Genomic DNA, 16,434 nt, shown 5'->3' with positions numbered 1-16,434 from the left:
AGTGAGTACAGGAGTGCACGCTGTTGGGCAGGTCGGTCATACGTTGTTAGGCAGGTGACTGCGCAGCACAAATGTGGATCTGAAAAGCACAATGACCTGTCCTGTCCTTGTGCTCTTCGCGTCCATGTTTATGTTGTGCGGTCCCTTGTTTAACAGTCAGGGAGTTGTGATTGGTTTTGGTTTAAGTGCTCAGATTACTAGCTTTTTGTGCTCTGTCTTTTGTGCAAAGCTTTGGGCCTTGACTAGTTTTCTTGTTGTTGCTGAAAGCCTGTGATCAAAATGCACTGGTTTATTTTTCTCAAAGGGACTGACCACTGAACAAAATGTTTCATGAGAATATGGCAGAAATGAAAAGATCCTGCCTCATTTTGTAAGAATTTAACACTGCAGTACCGAAGAAACAAGGATTTATATCTTTAATTTGGCATTGAAAGTAGCATATAAAGCCACCTTGCAATGAAAGTTGCCATTATTGCTTTAAGTACACGTTTTTTTTTTTTCAGGGGTGTTTGTCATATTTTATTATTGTTTATGCTGTCTTCAATGTGCCCTTCGATGAAAACCAATGCTTCCTTTGCATTGTCGGCCATGTGCTTTTCGCTTGTGTCACTAGATGGCACCGCTATGTATTATGTTTGTAATATGCATTCGTAAAGGTTTTTTTACGCTGCTTTTATAGTTCTAGCTTGCTAACTTTTTGCCATGAACTTCATACCTTGGCAACTATTATTTCCATTATTTTCTCTTTTTCTAGGTATTACTTTGTGAGGAATGTGTTCCTGCTGCTTGGAGTGGTTGTCATTCTCCCTTGGAACTTCATTACAAATGCTAGTGATGTAAGTTTTTGTTCCCATTATTGCTTTATTCTTTCACGTGGGTTATTCCTGAGACAACAGAGGGATGCCAGAAAATCGCTGTTAAGTGTGTAGCTTGGCGACATCCAAGCAGTGAAGTTGGTGGCGGCTCATGTTATAGCAGTAACATAGTATGTGTTTAAAGGAATGATAAAACAGGATACCAAGTAAGTTTGGACCGGAAATGCCATTTCGACGAAAACAGACCTTTCTCTAGAAAGGAAATGGAGAAAATGTCAAGTAAGGGTGGAAGTTCACCAAACTCTTTTCAAAACTCCGTAGCGATGATATTGCAGCAAGCCAGGTTCATTGGCTATGTTTTTAAAATTGTTTGCTAGAAATTAAAACTCCCAGAGCATGGTGATATGAACATACTTTGTGGCTGACAACTTCTGCTTCTGGAGCGATGTGCTCGGCAGTAAATTAGTTGTACAAGGGGCATAAAAGCAACTCAACAGAAGTTCACAGTTGCATTGTCATGCTCATCTGGTCCAGCCATGACATGCAGATTCATGACATCAAGCTTGTTATCCTGGCTTCGAAAACTGTTGTGCTAAGTAGAAATTAATTCATTAAGGTGCAAATTCCTTGCTTGGGGAGACAGCTCTCCATGGCGTACCAGAAAGGAGGTAATTGCGAGAATTCTCTCTCTCATTTTTTTTTTTAAGAAGATGAAATGCTCTGGCTTAAGACCATCTTCAGTAAACTTGTAAAAGACATGAACGCTTCTTCATTTCAAAGTGTAGGCTGGTCCCAGTGGTGTAATTGCGGGTCTTGTTCTTCTTTCGCTCTGAACAGTTCTGGATGTACAAGTTCAGAAATGTCTCTGTGCCGTACGACTACAGCTACACACACAAGACGCCACTCCAGGCCCACGTATTTGGCGCCTTCTCTGTGGCCAGCACGTTTCCATCACTTATAGCTGTCTACCTGGGGACACTCTTCAACCACAAGTAGGTTCCTAAATTGCTTTTGCTTGGGTGTACTTGTTGCTGTCAATTTGTCAAGCATTTGAGGTTGTTGGCTGCAGGTGGGATTAGCCTTCCATTAAATCTGCTGGAAATTGCTCCTCCATTGCGACACTTTAAAAAATAATTGGATAAGAGTTTGTGGCACAGCACTGTGACCTATTCAAGCGCACAAACATCCACAAGAGCCGAACTGCCACTGTCATCATGTGAAGTCCAGTTCAGTTTCCTTAAGAAATAGTAGGAGGCATTACTTGTTGGGTTGTGTATCGGGGCTGGCTTATTTAGTTTTGCTTATAGATTGCAGTATATAAACCGTTCAGTTGCTTTGTGAAACCCTGCATGCAGGATAGATTTGGCAGGGTCATTGCAAAGTACCATGCTTTTCGTATTGTGTAGCTAGGGCTTTTGTGACAGATTGCAGTGTTGATGTTTCTTTCACCAGAGGATTATGCCCAGTGATTCTTCTCCATTCACATATCACTGCCTGCTTCCAGTACCTTGCTACTACTACTTGTCTTATGCACCTTCTAGCTTCTGCTGAAGCCGTCCATAGCGTTGTATGTGAAGAGTGAAATAGATTACTGTCACAAGATCCGTGGATGAAATGGAAGGTGCGCAAACTAGTGCACATATGAAAGCATGCAAATCGCTCCTACTTCTCAAGGCTTCAATAAGAGATAGGGTGAAAACATGGTGACATGAAAAATGAAACTCCTGGTGTCTCATATCGCAGAATATGCTTAGTATCACAACTTATACTTTCCATGACAGGTTGGACAGAAAATAAGTTATTGTTCCCTCAGATCCAGTTACTTTTGAATTCTCTGCTTTGCACTGATAGCAAACTGTTCCTTGGCTGGAAATGTAGACAGCATGGATAGGTATGCTAGATCTTGTAGCGTAGTCCACTATAACTTTCAGAGAGAGTATAATCTGCGTAACCAGTGTGGCTATTGGGACACGTGACAGGTCTTATTGACAAGTCTTATTTTTGGTGGACCATGTGCGAGTCAAGGAAGGTGCCTGCCAAGTCCTACTTGGACTTACCTTTTGCATCACTTACCTCATGTTGTCTTCTTGTTTTTCCTTTCTTTTAGGATCAGGCAGGAGACTCGAAACATTCTGGGATTCAGCCTGTGCATAGCCTTCTTCGCAATACTCACAGCCTTTGTGAAAGTCAACACTGACAATTGTAAGAACTTCGACATCTCGTGGATATTTTGTTGTTGTGAGATTAACCTGGGTGAAAGCCTGGGTTTCATGCTGTCTTGTTCTGAAAGGAGCACAGTACAAAGCTACAGGGACAGTGGAAGAGCCGAAAGACTACACATTGGTCCTCCTTTCATTTTGATCTTGTGGGTTTGTGCTACATGCATTCATAGACTGTACGCTTGCGCCATCCGGTGCCTTCAGGATTCTTCTTTGGCTGGTGTCTTATTCTGCAATTGTTTTGTGCAAGTGTTTTTCTGCTTGTCCTTTTGTTTGCTTAGTGCTTGGGTTTCTTTAGTGCTTGTGACATTGCATCATCTGAAGTGTTTTATGTGTGCTTTTTTTCCGCGATATTCCCCCCTACAATAATGCTCCAGTGGGTTGCTGTAGGTATTGTGTACATAAATAAAAAATTAAAATGCAGTTTGATTTTTGGTAATCATTATAATGGCCTTTTTTTAATCACGTTGGCATAATTTCTTCAAAATATGCTCAACTGAGACGAAAAGTGTGTGGTAATTTGCTAAATTTGCTTTCATTATCTGCCAACATTTGCAAAAAGAAAAAGACAAGAATGAAGTCTAAAATGTCACATTATACCCACACAAACTGAGAGCCAAGGCAGCAACAAAAGATGGATGGCCTCGCTGGGCTGGTGGTAATAATTGTGATAATAATACGTAAAGCATTTCATCTTTCACTATCCTTAAGACCTGTGGAACTAAGCGTAGCAATCTTTACGAAGTCTTATTCCATTCATAGCAACATCCGCCGTCTTCTTATTTTTCTCCGAATAATCCCATCTGTGCTTTTCAACAGTCGCGCTATCAGTGATTTACGATGGTCTGAATTTTATTGTATAGCTAGCGCAGGTCTTGAATTCTCTATCAGGTTTCTTTCGTCTTGCTTGCATTTTGTTAAAAAAGAATTCCCCCTGAGTTTCTACATTGTTTCAATTAATGCCCGTGCTCTGTGTACGCATAAGTAATGCTTATGTAGTGCATCTTGTTCTCTTGCTCCCAGGGCAGGTTGAGTTCTTCATTGTTGCAGTAGTCCTCGTAGCCCTACTTAATGGTGAGTGTGCTCTTACTTTCTGCCCATGCCTTGAAAAGACACTGGGAACAAATTGTAGTTGGCCTGTATCGATACTGTTTACCGTTCTAACCACAAACAGACCACTCCCGTCAAAAACGGAGTTTTCATTAGCCAGGAAAGTCCAAAAAACGAAATACAGGTGGCGCCACCACCGGCAGATTTTGGAAGCAAACTATGGGCGCCTACTCCGCATTTATGGTGCGGATCCCAGAGGCCATGCTACACTATGTGTTTTCAATTGGGCGGCGGGAAAATTTAAAAATCAAGTTCATTCTTTTTTCTGCTGTACGAATGCTCACATACCCAGTAAGGGCCGGAGAATTAGTTTTTACTAAAAGCAGTAATTGGATTGAGTTGTCCTCAGTTTCCTTTTACCTGAATTGCAAATGGAGCAACTTCGTGCACATGTTTGGGAAATGTGTTGTTTGAAAAAACGAAAATTGCATGCAAAAGTCACACTGCATGTGCAAACAGTGAAGCGTATCTGTGTTCTTTCAAATTGAAAGAAAAAAAATGTACTTCTGTTATCACCATTGTTGGTTGATGGTTGGCTGCGGGTGTTTTAACACATGTTGCTGTTGCGTGTGTTGCAAGTGGTGTGTTGCAAGTGCGCGAGATAACTGCTATCTCCTGTGTGGGCTGGGCAGACTGAGTCAGATTATATCTTATGTGGTCAGTGACACTGCCCAAATTTGGGGACACATAGACTCTGGCTTTCAAGAAGTGTTCGGTATTGGAGCATTTAAATGGGCGAAAGGTCATTGCACTGATTTTATGATTCATGTTTTCTTATGTACAAGGTGATACTATTGTTTACTTGTTTGCCTGCTACGGAATGTGTAGTTCTCGGAACATTGTGTTGTTTTCATTGTAAAGATATATCTGAAAGGCATTTTAAGATGTTTATATTGGCTATTTCTTGCCTCTAAGAAAAAAGAATGTCTAGGCCTTATGTTAATGTTCTGTTTCCGTCAGCGTCTAAACCTCCCTGTTTCGTTTTGGATGTCAAAAAGTACTTCTGAACGAATGATAGAGGTTGTGATGCACATGCGCGCATGTACAGACCAGCTTTGGCACTTGCATGGGCATGCCAGCATGCGGCATTTACGCCTAGGACGTGTCCATGAAGTCGAGGCTTTGGCTGAGTGTACGCCGTGGTGCAGTCGCGGAGGGGGTGCACTGAATCTAAACCAGAAGTGTGCATTTTAGAAATGCTCTTCACTTGAAGTGGATAGTTCAAGATTTTGAATACTAAGCATTCAGGCCGTATCAGATATTGAATATTCGTCCAGGCCTTATCTATAGGGTACTGCATTCTAATCACAAAGAGACCACTTGCACCGAAAACAAACCTATAATATTTATAACCAAGAAAAGATCGAAAAAATGAAACATGGGTGTTGACATCACTGGTTGATTTTGTAAGTAAAATGCATGTATTGACACCTAATTTTTTGCACGGATCTCGGAGGCTATGTTACATTGGCAGATAGTACTTCAGAGATGTCTCGATATTTGGACTGGTCCACTGGATCTTGATTGACTTCCTTTGGGAATTCGGCATGTATCTATAGATTTAAATAATAATTTATGCCACAAGAATAATAAAAACAAATGGTGACAACAAGGCCATTGTGGTGTATATGTCACGAGCTTGAGTGGAGTAGCAGAAAAATTTAAAATTCAATTATCTCAGCCGTAAATGCGTCTTTTGCTACTTCTCAGATACCAGCATACCCAGAAAGAGTGAAGGACTCAATTTTTACTGAGAACGATAATTGGGTAGCATCGCCCTCAGTGTCCATTTAACAAATACGAAGTTCCTAGTGCTCTTTTGCTGTTGCAGTTGTCCTATTCTCGTTACATGCACCTATTGTTATAGTCTTAACGTGTTCTCTGATTTGGGGCTTGCTCTTAACTGCAGGCGAAGTGCGTAAAACTGTGGGCCAATCCCCAGTTTCATTTTGAGAGAAGGATATTCCATCCTGGCTTTCTTGTTTCTTTGGTCATGCAAGCCTGCCGTCAGTTTGTTTTTACCAAAACATGTGTTGTTTTCTGATGGAAGAATTTCATTAATTTCTTTTCTCTTTAGCATTTGTGTCATGGCTTCAAGGAGGAGTCATGGGCCTAGCCGCACTCTTGCCTTCGGATTACATGCACAATCTAGTCATTGGAATGGTACGTGGATACTGGCCAAGTGCTCATTGAGTTTATGCATGTTTCTTCACAAATCGGCGCTAGCTGTATTACCTGGAGCCTGTTTTTTTTAAAGCCAAAATATGTGTCTGTGAACAGTGTGACTCTCAGAACTGCATAGGAAGTAGTAAATGATAACTGTTCACTTTTGACTTCCCTTTCCTTGGATTCCAGGCTGTTGGGGGCCTGTTCGCATCCATCTTGCAAATCATCTGCCTTACGGGTCACACGGACCCCACAGCAGCAGGCCTGGCCTATTTTATATGCGCAATCTTTGTCTTCGTAGTGACGCTGGCCTGCTTCGTAGCCATGCTCTCAACGGTGAGTGTTGTTTGCACCTCTTCTCTTATGATCCCACACTCATGCTAATTAATTGGTGTTGGTGTTAGGGACAGTGTGTATGTGCAGATGTGAGCGTCAATGTGATTGAGTGCCTGTGAGTGGGGTTCAGAATATGTGGAAGTGTGAATATATAAATGAACACTGCTGAGCATGCGAAATTTCGGTGTGAGAGCAAGCGAGTGCTTAGTTGGAAGGAAGGAAAAGGGAAAATAGATGGGTGAGGATGAGTGGGTGTGTAACCTAATTCTGCTAAGGTATGTGTAAAGTGAAAGGTACACCCTTAAGTGTGCTCAGATGGTCCCTGCTGTTGAACTGCGTTACTTGATCAAGAACCCACTTGTTCCCCGTCTTTTTCTCTTTACATCTGCAGGACTTCTTCATTCACTTCATGAAGCATCCTGAAGGTGAGTCGAAATGGATCAGGTGCTTTACTGACTTGTAGCCCTCTTTGTCTGATGCTACAGGCATCTGGTGACAGCATTTGTTTGGCCCACCTGTGGAGAAAGTGATAACATTGGAGTGCAGTCCATATCTGATACCTCCACATAGCTAGCATGTCAAGGCACTGTTTTTTCCGCTGTGGTATAATGTAATATAATGGATATCGCTCCCATGAAATGGAGAATAAAAATGCTTTCTTTATGGAAACCAAAACATAAAAGCAAAGCTAGAAAACTGTGTACTAGTGCTGTGCTGTATACTTTGCGTTCACATTCATTGTGTTGCTTTTGTGTGTGCATGCATGCATGCATGTGTGTGTGTGTGTGTGTGCGTGCGTGCGTGTAAAGGGTTGTGGGTTATGGTACATTATTTCATGGCAAATTACTAAAACTACTGTGAACACTGCCTTCTGCACAGTGTTCACTGTTGGGTCTCTTACTTGTCACTGAACTTATCAATAGGTGACTCGTTTTAACATTCTGCTGGCTTTTGGGAGCCAATACATGATGATGTGTAGCCTTACTGCTCTAAAATGGTGTGTTGATATGTTTTAAAGCTGTGCACATACTGTGTGCATGCACACAGGCTACATACCGTAACCGTATAAACCATATAACATGCCGTATAAACTCGTGTATGGGACGCACTTTGTTTTTTTAATTCGGGTGTGAATTTTGAAGGTGCAGTTCATGCATGAATTAAAAGAACATTCAATTGTATATTTTAATTATCTAGTTAAAACAGGCAATGCAGCCCATACATGAGAGCGGCCTTTCCACAAGATTATACGGTATATGTGGTGGTTCTTTGCAAAGCAGTCTTGACATATATAGCACATGCTGCTAAGCTTAGTGCCATCCTGTTTGCTGTTGTGTTTTCATTCCCTTACTCATTTGTGTTTTAGCCTACTGTGGTTAAAAAGTGTACTGAGAGCGTGAACAATGTGTTCAACGTTGTTCACCTCCCCCCTTTAACTGAGAATAATCACTATGAGGCACCCCTGCCTTTGAAGTCTGTGGGAGCTGTGTACAACACAAGCTTTTAATGTGATCGCATTGGAGGCCCCATTGGGGAAAAAAAAAAATGTCTGTCGGTCATCAAATTCTCTGATTGGCTGAAGGCAAGTAACGTCAGACCAAACGTGGCGTCACTTCCGGGAAAGGCATCAACAGCTCCTAATGTTGTCACCAACATACAATGTAATTAAGTGCCCCTGTGAATTTTTTCACTTCCGTTTTGTGGATCACAATTTCATGGTGTTCGCTGCTTAACTACCTTTTCTTCTTTTTTTTCTTTTCAGCGAGCATTCAGAACTTGGTTTCATTAAGTGACCTTGAGATTACAGTCTCGCCTCTCTTGGTATTAAGAAAGGCAAGTGTCTTCTTTTCTTTGCTTATTAGACTCCAACAATGTTGCAGCTAGGTGACTAAGTGTACTCAGTGCAAGCTGTTAATTAGTCGGCTTCTATTTGAGTGCTGTATATGTCACCTTTCAGTTCTAAGTTGGCCCAAAGTTTAGCAGCTTGAGTTTGAAGGCATCAGTAGACATCACCGTTTCCATGCACTTCAAATTTTTTTATATTTGAGGAAAAAAATTAATTTTAACTTATTGTGTATGAAAGCGCGACATGTTTTTTCAGACGAACTGCATTAGTGTCATGCCTCATTAATGTGGATACATTGTTTCATGAGCAAAGCTGTCCATAAAACCAGACATTTCTAATAACAAATCGTGAAGGAGAAAACTGTAAAAAATGCACCTTATAGTTATTCAAGTGCATTATACTGGCTGCCATTATCTTTAAAGTAATGTTGTGCAGTTTGAAGCACCTAGTGATCCCTGAGGCACGTGATGGCATTTCACAGTGCGATAACATATCTCCTACTATGACTGCGCCCATTTCACAAACTGCTTGTAGATATCTATACTTCATCAGCTAACAGCAGCTGAATATGGTTTTCGACATAGCGCAAGCTTTAGAAAGTTTTCTATGTAGCCATTCATTCAGTGCAGGAAATATAATTTGTCCTGGTCAAGTACCTTGGCACTTAAAGCATGAAACCACGAAAAGTGTGGTGGGAGGGGCATCACTCAAGCATTTGCACTTTCCCGCGGTCTTCACTGGTGCGATCCTACGCTCGAAATACTAGAAAGGAAAAATAGGGTTGGAGCAGTTGAGATTTTGTTCTCATTGCTGGCCGTATCAACCTGGCAGAAATACATAGGCCCCAATGTGCATTGGGTATTTTCACCTTGAGCATTGTCTCGACAGCGAGTTTTCATACTAAAAAGTCATTAATACATTTAAGAAGTTTGGTCCCCGGAAAAAATAGTCCATAATTAGAGTTGTCCATATTAATAGGGGTTGTATTAACAGTGCCTGACCCTATTTGCACATTCTTGGCTCAAGGTGGGATGCAGCTTTCAACACAGCCTTTCTTATTTTATAATGGATTTTGGTAAAAGATTTTTTTTCATGTTGGTATTGCTTCCAAACCTATGTGCAAAAATTTCAGCATTATATCTGAAAAACTTTTTTTTTTTCTGCACCTTGTGGAAAGCGTGCAGGTCGGACAAAAATGTGCTATGCAACTGCTTTAATCTTCGCTGGGTTTCTGAATGTATGCTACGCGTCGTGACGTAACACGAAATTTTTTGTTGTCATTTTTATGATGTAGTTACGCAGTCATGTGTAGACTGTGAGCAAAGTATCATACCAAGAATTCACTATTCATCAGCCTCAAAAAATAATATTGTCATTCATTTGGTGTGATTCAGGGAGTGCAACAAAACAAATGTAGTCAAAATAAAGCACACAGTCATGAAAAAAAATCTGCTCCCAGCTCCACAAGGTGAGCAATAGCCTAGGGGGGCAGTTGTGAGAACAGGGCATTCAGAGATGAGCACCATGTTTACTTTTCTAGAGGGCGCCAGGGTTGTAGCCCTTGGTGCCATTTTGAATGCCGCATTGCTTAGCTATCTGGCTTTTTGCCTGAAATGGTTTTGACGATTCTGTTCTCCACGTGGCATCGTTTTCAGTGGCTTGTGATAAATAATTGCACGTCCAAACAGTGGCACCCAAAAAGCTGAGCTGCGCTTCCATCATATCTACGACGCAGTTTTCATCGCTGATCGAGGCACTTTCATCAGACTTGCTTTCAGCGGAGCTTGAAGTGCTTGGATACATGTCTACGATGCCCTCCACAATAAATGCACTCGCAGAAGCCCGCAGAGAGGTCTCCTTACCATTCTTGGTTGTTGGTGGCTTTCGCCTGCGGCTGTCATAACACTGTGCCATTCAGTACCTCTTTTTTAATGGGGGTGTCGGTCGCTGAAGTCCAGAATGTTGCTGAAGTCCAAACTGCAAGCAGTGTAACACGAGACGAGCAAGCATAGCTAGCTGTGAGTGCGAGAGCAGATGCTGTACCATTCAAAACTCTATGGATTGCTAGGGGTATCCACTGAGAAGACCGATGCTGATGTGGGCGGTCATGTGCGGAGACGTTGAAGCCTTTGCTTTTTGTGTGTTTGCTTCTGCGCGTTGAATCGAGCTGAGGTGCCAGTTTTGAAGATGAAGAAACAAGCTATCTTCCTAGCCACAGACAACACTGCGCTGTCATGGTGTCACTAAAGCACCTGGGCTCAAAGAATGCCTATTTTTCGGCTTTTTGAAGCACCATCGCAGTTAATGAAACAGTTATTGTTAACAGTGAAACTTTGAGACTGCAAAGAAAAAGAGTCCTATGAGTGGATACTTGCATTTTCAGAAACATATTTTTTTTTTTCGATTTTACACCTGTCCCTCTTGAGTAGTTTACTTAGATATGTGTTGTAAAAATTGTTGTAAAAATGCAGGAAAAAGGTTTACTCTGCTGTGCGTGCCATTTGAGGCGGCATATTTTTACAGAGATAGCACGTGGCAATGTGAAGTGGCATGGCATCTGGAGCGGCTGTCATAGAATTGTTTGAAATTGTAGTCTTGCTTTGCGTATTTATTTTCTGTGTGTTCATTCTACCATATCTTCATATATAGTGTTCTCGTTACAAGCAGTGCTGTTTGCGCATGCAGGTTTGGCCCCAGGCTCTATCTGCTCTGTACGCCTTGTGCGTCACCCAGGCAGTCTTCCCAGCCATCACAGTACTCATTGTTTCATCAAACGTCGGGTCTGGCTCCTTGTGGACTGGTAGGTTGGGCTGGCAGCTTTCAGTTTGGCGGGTGATGGGGCCACCTGGAGCAACGTGCATATTGCTGCGGTGCTTTATGCATTGCAAGCCTTGTTGCAGCGTTTCCTCTGCATGCCCCTGTGCTGTTGAGCCATCTCCTCTACTTTTCACAAATCTTCCTTTTCCCGCCTTTTTCTCCTCTCTTCATCTGAGCCCAAGTACTGAGCTCCACGGGGAAACTAGTCTTCCATGATTTTGGGGAACACTGTTTTGGATATGCGTCAGATAACTAGTGTTCAGAATGATGCGTAGGTTCTTCGAGCCCAGGAACACACTGCAGAGCCTACGACACAGATGTTCTCAAGAAAGGAGTGCATTCAGGCTTTTTTGATGTACTTGCTTAGTCTGACCAGTCTGCACTGATTTGGTCAGCTCTTGCGACATTTATATTTTCTAGCTTTCTCGAGCTCCCTGCAGGTTCTGTTGTTGGCTGTCTCATGGCTGCCTACAGCAGAAAATACCTGACCAGGACGTGCACGTTAAGGCTGTTAGTCTGATTAGGAGTCGAGCTGCCTTGGGTGCTCTGAGTGCAGGAAAACGATTAACTTTCATTTTGGCAAATATTGTTGCTTGACTTTTTGAAAATGTGCTGTTGATCCCTTTTCTTTTTCTTTTCTCTTTGTTATTCTGCATTCGTGTTCCTAAACAATTTGCAGGACCATCCTTGTATGCCCAGTGGAGGGGATGTTGCTGTTATCTAGACGATAAAGAAAAGAAGGAATTGTGTGAGATAAAAAAAAATCTATGAATTCTATTCACCTAGTCTGCCAACATAAGTGTCTTTGCCATTGCCACTGCCAGGAAACTTGGCGTCTGTGCGTCCATATTGCGCTCATGGAATGAAACTTAGGCTTAACAGCCAGGCTTTTGTCTGTGGTATTTACGAGCAGACCAAAGTGAATAAATGAGCTCTTTGTTGTAACACTGCTCTTGACTCTTTCAGGGAGGTTTTTTCTGCCTGTTTGCTGCTACTTGCTGTTCAACACTGGCGATCTATGTGGGAGGATCGCTTGCTCCTATTTACCACTAGTAAGGACATCTTTTTTCTTTTTCAAACTTGACTCAATAAAAAAAATGACAACTAATCCTTCAAAGAAGGTCCCCGTGGCTAGGGTGGAATTCGATCTCCCCTTCAGTTACAGCTTGTATGTGGCCATTGGGAGTGATGAATTTTATGCGGTGTTTCAAGCAGTCGTGTGACTTAGTCTTCGGAAGTGGGTTGCTGGCTGTACGCCCAGCCCTGTGCCTAGTCCGGTGCAGATGTGTTTTCATCTTGCCTCATTACTCCTGAACTGTCAGGCCGTCATTGGGCTGTAGACTGTCAGGAATTTGAAAATGGGCGCATTGTTTTGCATTTCAGGATGAAAGGCACGAGAAGGTGGTTTTGTTCCTCTCGCTGGCACGCACCGTTTTCATCCCCCTGTTCATGCTCTGCAATGCGCATCCTCGACACTACCTGCCTGTCATTTTTGACTCTGACGTTGCTTTTGTGCTGCTGATGGCCACATTTTCCTTCTCCAATGGATACCTGCTCTGCGCATCCATGCTGCAGGTCTCCAGGTGAGTCGGTGTGAAGAGTAATGTCTGCCTTTTTCTTGCTGTTACTCCTTTTCCTAGTGACAATTGAATTATGCTGCTGATATGCATGCAGTTCTGGCTGCAAACTTAGAAGTTGCATGCATAGTGTCATTTGTAATGGGTGTTGCATGTTTGACATGCTGATGATGCAGCCATAAAAAGTGTACTGGAAACTGGTGCTATAGTGGATTACAGTTGAATCTTAATGATATAAACGTAATGGGCTCACGGAAAAATGTTCGTGTCATCTGAAATTGGACAATGCACCCTTGTCGCTTGAGGTGGCAACTAGTAGTTCCAAAATCCACAGCTTTGAGGAAAGCAGGCAAATTACGAAGCACATTGTAATGAGCGCCTGTGTGTCGAAATGCACTCAGACATGGGTCCAAGAATGGGGGAGTACGCTCAGCATAATGCCGTGTCCAAAAAAATTGAAAAGGAAAAGTTATCAGAGCTGTCGTATGACTATTTCTTGCTTCAGGGACAACAGCACCGTTCAGTAGTTGTTTGGAACGTTTGACGTAAAAGACATGCTTTTATCTTTGCAAACTGTTCATGCGCCTTCCATCATACTAACTGGCTGTATATCTTTCGTCACTGAAGGACACTGGTTCATGTGTCGCAATATTTCTTGCAGTTTTAGTCCCCACAGTTCTCAACTACCTGCATTTTTTTCGGTATAGCCCAGAGGCAGATTTAAAGGGGTTCTGGAACACCTTACGAGGAGAGCACATCCACTCGCTCAATCATTTTAATGTGCTGTCATGAACACCTGAGCCAAATAATACACTTCTACACGCAGCAGAGAACCCACAATCACGCGCGAAAGTTGGTGACCCCTTCCCGGCGACATTTTCATGCTCGCACCCTCCTCTGTTGCTCGCTCCTGCGTATACAAATTGAGAGATGGCTATTGGTTAGATTCTTTCAGACGTCACGCAGCTACCATGACCACGGCCAATAAGCTGCGCACCTCCGGCGGGTCAGAAAGCTCTGCCCTTGGCAGTGGAGCCGGCGGAGCGTGTGCCGACCTTCCAGTGTGAAAAAAGTGACGAGAGGAGAGGGAAAGGCGTGAAGATGCTGAAATTCAAATTTTGACTACAGATAACTCAGCTTCGACAAAGCGCATTAAAAAAATTCTTCCTGGGCAATATTTGTAAAGCGGCATGCTTTAACATCTTAAGCCTACCGCAACTTTATTAGAGCCCTTTTAAAGAGGTGAAGTCAACCCCTGCCCCTAGGCGGGAAATTTTCAGTAGGAAAACCACACTGAACTCTATTTTTCCAACAAAAAATATAAAGTCCAGGCATTGCAGGGTTCAGATGGGACTGTCCTCACCGAATGACTCATAAATCTGCCTCTGCCACATGCTATTCTTTTTTTTTTTTGCTGTGTTTTATATACTCATCAAATCACAGTTGGAATATTTATTTTCTTGTTGGGACATAGATTTAAAGGGAGTTGCCTATTCTAAAAGGATTTGGTGACAGAACACCTTTATTTATTGGAACTAACTCATGTTTGTGTTTCACTTTTTCAGGAAAGTGGAGAGCTACCTCCAGGAAAGGGCAGGATTTCTCATGTGCTCTGCAATCATGACGGGCCTCACCATCGGAGGCTTCCTCACTGTCCTGCTGGTCAAGCTACTCTGAGAACAGTGCCTCTAGAAACAGCTCATTGCTGGGGACACGCCCGTACCCGGTCATTCCTTGAGTTTGCATACCGTGACGAGCGTAGTTGAATACGTGGGACAACACTTTCATTGGTAGCTTGGTGTGCACTTCAGGGAAGCGGTGTTTTAGTTTTGCACATACTGTGGGATCTCCCATTTCCCGCTACCTCTTGGAACATTGACGGCTGGTGGGTCTTGCTGAGGTTTTATTTCAAGTTCGAAAGTAGCAGCATGCTCTTTTGCATTTTTTTTTGTGCATTGCTTTGCTTTCTTTATTTTAGAGACAACATAGCGTACTGTGCTTGCTTTGAGTGGAGATATCTGGATTAGCTGTGTTATAATTTTATCACAAGGGACGGTGGTGAGAAAAGAAGAGCGACTTTTTTCCTGTACGTCGTTTTCGTTTCTTGCCGCTGACACTCGTGACATATTTTTCCATTTGTGTTTCACTGTGTAGATCTGCTTTTATGAAACCTATAAGCAAGAGGATATGTCAAAAGCTGCTATTAACTTTCGTAGTTGCTTGTCTTTCACTAGAAGTGGATGTTGTGCACGTATTCCTAATCAAATCGTTAAGACTTTGTGAAGTGCGGAGGTGCTTTTTTTATTTTTGAAACTTTAGTTTCTAGCAACGCTGTTCACATAGCATGCTGCTTGCTGCACTCATCGGCATTCATTGAACTTCACAGGGCACTTCTGTGCACTAATGTTATTTACATGGTTAGCTTTTATGAGATTGTTATTTATGTTGTCTGTTTTTATTTGGGTTTTACTTGTTATTGTTGCTTGTTTGCTCAATCGGCTCTATTTGGAGTCACTCTGACCACCTTGTGTGTTGACTCGGTGAAGCAGTGATGTGCAAACTAATGCTTCCGCAGCACGGAGTGCATTTTTGTGGATGTGAAGCATTTATAAGCATATTGGAGATTCCTCGGAGAAACAGCTTAAACTAGTGGTAGGACTGTGTAAATTAGTTAAGGTAAGGGTTGTAGAATCTCATTTATTCTTCTGTCATTGATGCCCTTTTTTGTTAAAAAAAGGTGCATTTAAATTATGTTTTTTTTACTAAAGCAAAAGTGTTAGCACAGCATTAGTTTTTTTGCTGTTTTTATGTGCCAGCTGCAACCTAGCTTATGGAATGCTGAAAGTGGTTAATATGTGTACTCTTTAACGAAAGTGAAAGGTCGTTTCTCCATCTCTAACTGCATGTCCGCACAAACTGATGTTTCTGCTGGTTCGCTTCCCCAACAGCTTGCCAACTTGCCAAGTGATGTATAAATGCAGCAGCTTTGCCTTTTACGGCACATAAGCAGTTTGAGTTGGGAGGTCAAGTCTTTTACTCTTGCATACGCATCTGCTACACGTTATATCATTTATGTACCTTGTTGTGTTCAGCGATGTTTAGCTGTTTATAATGGAAGTTTAAAATAAGGATGTTTTAAGATATTTTCAGTTTTGTTATTACGGGTCTTTATGCAGTTTGAAGTCTCTTTGCTAGGGAGAAGCGCAAGCAGTTTATCTGAAAGCAGTCTATGGTGGCATGCGTGTAGCATGCATTGCTTATCTCGCTATGTAGTGTTCTTGGTACTTATCTTGCATTTAGTTATAATCATGGAATGAGCGATTTTTTCTAATATGCAATCGGTCGACGGCACAGCATAATATAACAGTGTACGACATTGAACCTCTTTGACTACGCCCTTGCTGGGTTTGTTGTATTCACATTGAATGTATGGCCAGGCACGTGGAGTAGGTACTTGCCATTTCCGAAACCATTGGCAAAGGATGAGTGTTGTAATTATGTGGATGACGACGAATATGGTTGAGACAATAAATTATGATTACTGCACA

At 42.2% G+C, this 16,434-nt stretch overlaps 1 protein-coding gene across 2 annotated transcripts in view; it reads left to right on the top strand.

The window, feature by feature from the left end:
• LOC144132893 (equilibrative nucleoside transporter 3-like) overlaps positions 1-16,434 on the top strand; it is a 20,138-nt gene extending 3,704 nt beyond the window's left edge. The window contains exons 2-13 of one of the 2 annotated variants that reach the window (XM_077665610.1): positions 755-836; positions 1,653-1,807; positions 2,923-3,017; positions 4,058-4,108; positions 6,222-6,307; positions 6,500-6,646; positions 7,038-7,071; positions 8,409-8,479; positions 11,178-11,292; positions 12,276-12,361; positions 12,693-12,892; positions 14,452-16,434. In XM_077665610.1, the coding sequence (XP_077521736.1) occupies positions 755-836; positions 1,653-1,807; positions 2,923-3,017; positions 4,058-4,108; positions 6,222-6,307; positions 6,500-6,646; positions 7,038-7,071; positions 8,409-8,479; positions 11,178-11,292; positions 12,276-12,361; positions 12,693-12,892; positions 14,452-14,563 (1,234 nt within the window). In that variant the 3' untranslated portion in view covers positions 14,564-16,434. Of the gene's footprint in view, positions 1-754; positions 837-1,652; positions 1,808-2,922; positions 3,018-4,057; positions 4,109-6,221; positions 6,308-6,499; positions 6,647-7,037; positions 7,072-8,408; positions 8,480-11,177; positions 11,297-12,275; positions 12,362-12,692; positions 12,893-14,451 lie in introns of both variants that reach the window. The other variant, XM_077665611.1, reaches the window with a different exon arrangement.

This window comes from Amblyomma americanum, chromosome 5, assembly GCF_052857255.1.
Source record: "Amblyomma americanum isolate KBUSLIRL-KWMA chromosome 5, ASM5285725v1, whole genome shotgun sequence".
Classification (NCBI taxonomy): Eukaryota; Metazoa; Arthropoda; class Arachnida; order Ixodida; family Ixodidae; genus Amblyomma; species Amblyomma americanum.
Note: the sequence above shows the minus strand (reverse complement) of the source record. Positions and strands in the feature narration are given on the sequence as shown.